Below are 8612 nucleotides of genomic sequence, written 5' to 3'. Positions count from 1 at the left end.
TTTAAAAGTCATGTAAAAAGGATTAACTTTATTTGCGAACAAGTTTAGAATTAACTAAACTATGTTCTAGTGATTACAAGTTTAAATCTTCGAATAAGATAGTTATATATATATGAATCGAATGATGTTATGAAAATCATTACTACCTCAAGTTTAGTAGGTAAACCTACTGGAAGTAAAAAAAATTGATCTAGCTTCAAAGGATTCTTGGATGGCTTGAAAGTTTTTGAAGTAGAATCATGACACGAAAACAAGTTCAAGTAAGATTTCCACTCGAAATAAGATAGTTATAGTTATTGAAATTGAATCAAAGTTTGAATATGAGTATTAAATTGTATTAGAAATATATCTTACTGTAAATAAGAATGATTTCTTGAGCTTAAATGATTACTTGCATTGGATTAGAAAGCTTGGAAGTAATCTTGCAAACTTGATAGTATTCTTGATTTTATGAAACTAGAACTTATAGAATTTATGGAGAACACTTAGAACTTGAAGATAGAACTTGAGAGAGATCAATTATATGAAGAAAATTGAAGAATGAAAGTGTTTGTAGGTGTTTTTGGTCGTTGGTATATGGATTAGATATAAAGGATGTGTATGTTTATTTTCATGTAAATAATTAATGAATGATTTATAATATTTTTTGTAATTTTGTGAGATATTTCATGCTAGTTGCCAAATGATGGTTCCCACATGGTTAGGTGACTCACATGGGCTATTAAGAGCTTATCATTGGTGTAATATCCTATAAAACTAAAACAATTTAAAACTTATAATTTGTATTTAATCATTCTTACAAATTAAAATAAATAAAATATTATAAGATTTAAAACATAAGTAATTGGTGGTAGATTAGTTAACTAGTAAAATTTTATAACTTCTAATGCTAAGAACGTGAGCCGTGAACTTTAATGTATACAAACTTAAATTGTATCATGTTAGAATTAAGTTAATTAGGATTAACAATTGCTAGTCAATTTTTTTGTACTAAAATTCAAGCTAAATGCAATATTAAATAAGGAATATCAACCTACTGATGGAATTTGTTTGGACTAATAATTATTAAATGGAATGAGGAGAGTCTCATGAGGTTATATCTCATAAACATCATCATAAGAATCATTCGTTGGACTTTATTTCACCATTTCTTCTCCAACTTGATGTTCATACTATACCACAATTTACCATAATTTTAAGAAGAAAAGAATATAGAGATTCAAAGAAGAACACAAAATATTTGCGGGTCTAGCTTTGGTCCTAACACACAAACACATTTTAGAGGTAACTACTAATCAACATCTTTGTTATTGATGTATAATTTGTTGATTGTTTTTTTTAACTTGCTAGTTTAAATTTACCACATATCACATGAATTATTATAGGGATGAGATGTTAAGATTGTGAGTATAAAATTGGCACCTTTTGTGAATATAAATCTTAAACAAATGGTATTTATATCTAGTAATGGAGTATCAAAATTTTAGCATGATTGAATTAAAATATATAAATTTAATGGTACTGACCACTATCAAATTGTAGTCAAATTTTATGTAGTATTATATGCTTTGTAAAATAATAATATGGGTACTTACAAAATTATAACTAATGGGCATTTACGTTTAGCCATGGAAGTCGTACAGTAGGTTGAATAAAATTAAATGGCATATGTCACTAGTATAATTAATCTACTAAATAATAATTTGGAAAATAAATGTCATAGTAATATGGTAATATAAACTAAACCGGTAGTATAAAACTCATGAAACCATTTAGATAGAGATAAACACTTAGGAATTATATGGTAACACTAATTAAATAAAGGATATTACATACTCCCTATTTGAATGCGTTTTGTACTCATACGTGTGTATTCATTAGATTTGGCTCGGTGATCGTCTCCTTTGGTGGTATTTTGTTGTCCTTGGAATCTCGTCATTCAATTAAGGTACGGATATTCTAGGTGGTTCTAGGATTGCTTCGGTAAATCTTTCCTCTCAAAACTTTGTTTCGAATTGTGTAAATATTATGGTATGACATGCTTGTTCAAAATGTGTGTTTATTTGTCTTTGAAATGTATTATAGTTTCCTCATGTATGATGTAATAACGATTTTGGATGTTTGTTGTTTGAGGAATCATAATACTTTTGGTATTTGGAAATTGTGTCAAAACCGTGTCTTAAAACCTCAACCAAAACAGTCCAGAATTCAGCCCAAAAGTCAGCTCAGAAACTGTCGCGAAAAGCACTGAAAGTGTCGCTAAATAGCCTGAAAGTGTCGCTAAACACCCTGAAACTATCGTGAATGTGCTGTCTGGAAACTGTCACGAATTCAGCTCCATAAACAGCCCCGTACAGCCCGAAAACAGCCCCAAAAAGGTGGGAAACGTCCCGGTAAAGAACGTGTGTGTATGTGACGAGTGGTACGGTGATTCGTATCGAGTGTCCCTCATTCCACGTGGCTTTACATGTCCCGTTTAGTCCCGTGTAAGTTGTTAATATGTAAAGGGCTAAAGTATTATGTAACATGACTCGTTTCAAAAGTTAGACCGAATGGTTGGGTTGACACGTGATTTTAAAATAATACGACATACAATGTTATATACATTTAAGTGTTTGGTCAAGCGTAAAATATTTAAGTCAACTTGTTAATTCTTTTTAAAACATATTTTAAAGTCCGTTAGCCACTTTAAAAGTATTTGAACATTTATAATTAATAAGACGGTTAAACGGTTTCTTAAAATATGCCTAAGAGTAACCTATCCATGGAGGTCCCGTGGGCGCATTATTGTGACACCGATAATGTGGCATCGACCGTAGCGGTGTATTTGTTTATATCTACGGCGTCTCCTTTTGATTACCCGGTAGTTGGTATGAGCTCTTAATTATTATATTTTGATAGGAGGCGTATGGATCGATCCTAGGATTTTGTTTTGACGGTGTACGTTCATCGTAGTGTCATACGAAACGTCACCGATATGGATGATTAGTGGAGTAGCTACCCTATGATTTCATTTTGATACTTTGTACATATTTGTTTTGACTCTTAGTGCATTATTTTATGAAATTTGCATCATGACATATGGTATTGTGGATCTATACATATTCGCACTTTGTTTTGCAACTAAGTTATTTTGAAAATAAGTTTGTTTTGAAATTAAATTTTGCATGTCATACTATACTCTGTTATTCATTATATCCGTTCACTGGACTTTGGCACAGTCGTATTCTTTGTTTTCCTTCTTATACGACAAGTAATCAAGGGGGCGTCGGGAACGAGGGAAGAGTGTAGAGTGGAGTGAACTTAGCACCTTGCCTTAGAGATTTTTTTCAAGATTTAGTAGCTTATTTTGGTTTAGTAGTACTTTTGAATAAGTTTGTCAACTTTGGTTTGAACTATGGTTTGAATTCGAATAAGAATAACGCTCATTTATCTTTTAAGTTACCTTTATTTATATGTATCGGCATTCGTAAGATTAGGGTCTTTACAGATGGTATCAGAGCTTAGGTTCCCTCTTGTAGAAACTTTAGTCCTAAGTTATGGCCTGTGAGATTTGGGTAGACTTTTGGGTTAGGATTTTCCTTCCGCTATATTATTCTAATTCCACTTTGAATATTCTCTTTTATTCTTCGTACTAATCGTAACCGTTATATCCTCATCTCGTTCATAGATGGCACCGAAAAAAAAGGGAATGTCCGAGGAGGAGGTAGATAACAAGATTAACCAAACTATCACGAATTTGTTACCCAACATTATAGCTCAAGCTATTGATGCTATGCATAATCAAGGTGGCGAGACTTTTAAGCATGAAGACGAGGATGAGTATGTGGAGAAGAAAGCTGTAACGGGGGATGCTATTCATGTTTGGTTAGGACGGTTTCAAAAACAACGTCCTTTGTCATTCAGCACTGCTAGTACCCCCGTGGAAGCTGAGAATTGGATCACTCACATTGAGAAGATATACCGAGTGCTTGGTTGTGAAGAGAGGTTTTGGGTGCCATTAGCTGTTTATAAACTAGAGGGGGATGCTCAGCGCTGGTGGATCGCTTTGAGACAAGCGAAAGGGGGTATCGATTTTGAGGATTCATTAGATTGGGTTGATTTCAAAGAGTTGTTTTTCCGTCAGTACTTTTCTGAGGTGGAGAAAGAAGCTGTGATTCGGGAGTATGCGAATATTAAGCAAGGGAATGATGAGTCTATTAATGATTTCACTAAGAGATTTTTAAGGCTTGTGGGTTTGATTGGTGCTGCTGCTGGGTCTTCTGAGGACCAAGCCCGTAAGTACAAATGGGCTGTTCATGGGCGTTACCGCTCTAAAATGATTAATCTGAAATGTTTTGATGTCGCTGAGGCAGCCGATTATGCTCGGAATTTGGAGATGGAGCGAGCTGAGTATTTGGCTACTAAAAATGAGGATGGTAAAAACAAGAGGGTTAAGATTGCACAACCACTACGATCTGTGCCTGCACCGACTACCAAACAGGGTCAACAATCTGGGAACCAAGGGTATCGTAGTAATAATTGGAATAATAGAGGAAATCAGCAAAGGATTGACAACGGGCCCAATAATAATAACCGTGGTCAATTACAAGTGTACCGCCCCCAAGGGCAACAAAGGGGTAACGGAAATGGTGGTGTTAATGCTAATGCACCTTGTGGGACTTGTGGAAAGAATCATCCAGGAAGAGTTTGTTATCGTAGTGCAGGTTCATGTTTTGCTTGTGGAGAGGTTGGTCACTTAGCTAAGGATTGCAAGAATCCTAGACCTGGGTTTGTTCCGAAGGTTCCTCCGCCAGCTCCTGGTGGACGCGTCTTTGCCATGACTGCTGCTCAGGCTGCTGACGCTACAGGTATATTTCGATCCCTATTCATTTTTAAAATATTTCCTTTGAGTTATTTGTTCATTCATTCTTGATATTATTAGGTACTATTACTGGTCATGTATTCGTACACCATCGTGCCCTCTTCGTTCTATTTGATTCTGGCTCTACGCACTCGATTGTGTCTGTTAAGAGCTCGAAATATTTGAAAGTGCCTCCAACTTGGTTGTCTACTCCATTTACGATCTCCACCCCAATGGGTAGTATTGAAATTATAGATAGTGTGTTTCAAAATTGTCGTTTGGAATTCAATGACTGCATGTTTCCCGCAAATCTCTTTCCTATGACCATGCATGACTTTGACATTATTCTTGGCATGGATTGGTTATCTCACCATCACGCGACTATCGATTGTTATTCGAAGAGGATTTTGTTTGGAAATCATTCTATACCCGATTGTGTCTTTAATGGTGATCTTCCTGTAAAATCTATTAAAGTTATCTCAGCGCTTAAGGTGCAAAAGCTCATTTCACATGGTTGTGTTGGTTATTTAGCTTCGATTTAGATTTTGTCTATTGAGATTCCTTCGCTTGAAAATATTGATGTTGTTCGAGAGTTTCCCGATGTATTTCCTGATGAATTGCAGGGTTTGCCTCCAGTCCGTGAAGTTGAATTTTCGATTGATTTGATTCCGGGTTCCCAACCGATATCAAAAGCTCCTTATCGTATGGCACCACTCGAGTTGCAAGAACTCAAGGAGCAATTGCAAGAGTTGATAGATTGTGGTTTTATTCGGCCAAGTGTGTCACCTTGGGGTGCGCCGGTTTTATTTGTTAAGAAGAAGGATGGTAGCATGAGACTTTGCATTGATTATCGCGAGTTAAATCGTATTACTATTCGAAACCGTTATCCGCTTCCACGTATTGATGATTTGTTTGATCAACTTCAAGGTTCGAAGTATTTTTCTAAAATCGATCTTAGGTCTGGGTATCATCAGCTCCGTGTTAAAGAAGAAGATATCTCTAAGACTGCTTTCCGCACTCGTTATGGGCACTATGAGTTTTTAGTGATGCCGTTTGGATTAACTAATGCTCCTGCGGTTTTCATGGATCTAATGAACCGTTTGTTCCATGAGTATTTGGATAAGTTTGTGATCGTATTCATTGATGATATCTTGGTATTCTCAAAGAGTAAAGAATAACATGAGAATCATCTTCGTGTTGTACTTGAAACCCTCCGAAGTAAGAAATTGTTTGCGAAGTTCTCTAAATGTGAATTCTGGTTGCAAAGAGTTGCCTTTCTGGGTCATGTTGTATCGGCTGAGGGTATAATGATGGATCCAGCGAAAATTGAGGCTATTATAAATTGGTCAAGACCTACTTCTGTTGTTGAGGTTCGAAGTTTTATTGGTTTAGCTGGTTATTATCGACGATTTGTTGAAGGTTTTTCGACGATTGCTTTGCCGCTTACCAAGTTATTGAGGAAAGGGGAAAAATTTGTGTGGACCGAGGAACGACAAAAGAGTTTCGATGAGTTAAAGAAAAGACTTGTATCAGCTCCTATTCTTGCATTGCCATCAGGGAGTGGGGGTTTTCAAATCTATAGTGATGCTTCTAAGCATGGTTTGGGTTGCGTTTTGATGCAGCATGGTAAGGTAATTGCTTATGCCTCGAGGCAGTTGAAACCCTATAAGGTTAATTACCCTACTCATGATTTGGAGTTAGCTGCTGTGATCTTTGCGTTGAAAATATGGAGGCATTATCTTTACGGAGAAACTTGTGATATTTTCACCGATCACAAGAGTCTCAAATACATATTCACGCAAAAGGAGATAAATATGAGACAACGAAGGTGGCTCGAGTTATTGAAGGATTATGATGCAAACATTCAATACCATCCTGGAAAAGCGAATGTGGTAGCCGACGCATTGAGTAGAAAGTCATTTGGTAGTATCTCATGTTTGGTTACTCACATTCGAGAATTCGAAAGACTTGATATGGGATTGAGTAAAAGAGGAGCATCGGGGATGTTGGCAAATCTAAAATTCGAGTCTGATTTAATTACTAGAATAAAAGAGGCTCAATTGGATGATGGTGATTTGTGGACAGTGTTTCAAAATTTGGAAGAGGGTAGAGTGAAAGAGTTCAGAGAAGATGATGATGGGGTTATTTGGTGTGGGAATCGATTATGTGTTCCTAATGATGATGCTATTCGTGAGGCTCTGTTGTCTGAGGCTCACAGCTCACCTTTTTTTATACATCCTGGTTCGACCAAAATGTATCAGGATTTAAAGCAGCACTTTTGGTGGAGTGGTATGAAGAAAGACGTTGCTAGATATGTTGGGAAGTGCCTTACTTGTCAACAAGTAAAGATCGAGCACCAACGTGCTAGTGGTTTGTTGCAGCCGTTGGACATTCCCGTGTGGAAGTGGGATGATATCTCAATGGATTTCGTATGTGGTTTACCGAAGACTGTGAAAAGGCATGATGCTATTTGGGTGGTGATTGATAGATTAACCAAATCGGCTCATTTCTTGCCTATTCGTATGGATTATTCGGTAAGTAAGCTATCCGAGCTTTTTCAGCAAGAAATTGTGAGATTACACGGGGTTCCTTCTTCCATCGTATCCGATCGTGATCCTCGGTTTACATCTAGATTTTGGAAGGGGTTACACAAAGCTTGGGGTACGCGATTGAAGCTTAGTACTGCTTTTCATCCACAAACTGATGGACAGTCTGAGCGTACGATACAGATCTTGGAAGATATGCTTCGAGCTTGTGCCCTAGATTGGAAGGGAAATTGGGATGAGTACTTATGTTTGGTGGAGTTTGCCTATAATAATATTTGGCAGGCTAGTATCCGTATGGCGCCATTTGAGATGCTCTATGGTCGAAAGTGTAGAGCGCCAGTTTGCTGGAATGAAGCGGGTGAAAAATTGATTGAAGGACCTGAGTTGGTTAGAGTGACTAATGAAAAGGTCGCTATAGCTACGAATTGGCTGAAGGAAGCCCAATCGAGACAGAAAGTGTATGCCGATAAACACCGACGTTCATTAGAGTTTGTTGTGGGTGATAAGGTGTTTTTAAAGGTGTCACCTTGGAAGGGTGTACGACGTTTTGGTTTGAAAGGAAAGCTCAGTCCTCGATATATTGGACCGTTTGAGATATTAGATCGAGTTGGTGAAGTATCTTATCGTTTAGCATTACCGCCACAGTTATCTCATGTTCATAACGTATTTCACGTCTCTCAGTTGCGGGGTTACAACTATCATCCATTGCACGTGGTGCAATATCCTTTTTCTGAAATTCGAGCTGATCTTTCTTATGTTGAGGAGCCCGAAGCTATTATAGAACGCGAGGAGAGAGTAACTCGTAAAAGCTCCACCCCTTTCGTTAAAGTTCAATGGAAAAATCATTCTGCTAGCGAGGCCACTTGGGAACTCGAGGAAACCATGCGGGCCGAGCACCCTCATTTGTTTGCTAATTGGTGCGTTTCTATTCTATAACTTCGTTCAATTTCGAGGACGAAATTTTTTTTTAGTAGGTGGAGTTGTAATATCCTATAAAACTAAAACAATTTAAAACTTATAATTTGTATTTAATCATTCTTACAAATTAAAATAAATAAAATATTATAAGATTTAAAACATAAGTAATTGGTGGTAGATTAGTTAACTAGTAAAATTTTATAACTTCTAATGCTAAGAACGTGAGCCGTGAACTTTAATGTATACAAACTTAAATTGTATCATGTTAGAATTAAGTTAATTAGGATTAACAATTGCTAGTCAAT

General features: G+C 36.7%; 1 protein-coding gene across 1 annotated transcript; it reads left to right on the top strand.

The window, feature by feature from the left end:
• The first annotated feature begins 3670 nt into the window (after positions 1-3670).
• On the top strand, positions 3671-8325 carry LOC139875412 (uncharacterized). The gene is made up of 4 exons (XM_071862749.1): positions 3671-4850; positions 4925-5334; positions 5386-5591; positions 6111-8325. Exons 1-4 carry the CDS (start codon positions 3671-3673, stop codon positions 8323-8325), a joined length of 4011 nt encoding a protein of 1336 aa, XP_071718850.1.
• The last annotated feature ends 287 nt before the right edge of the window (positions 8326-8612 follow it).

This window comes from Rutidosis leptorrhynchoides, chromosome 11 (assembly GCF_046630445.1).
Source record: "Rutidosis leptorrhynchoides isolate AG116_Rl617_1_P2 chromosome 11, CSIRO_AGI_Rlap_v1, whole genome shotgun sequence".
Classification (NCBI taxonomy): Eukaryota; Viridiplantae; Streptophyta; class Magnoliopsida; order Asterales; family Asteraceae; genus Rutidosis; species Rutidosis leptorrhynchoides.
The sequence above is the reverse complement of the archived record's forward strand: the minus strand, read 5'-3'. Positions and strand labels throughout refer to the sequence as shown.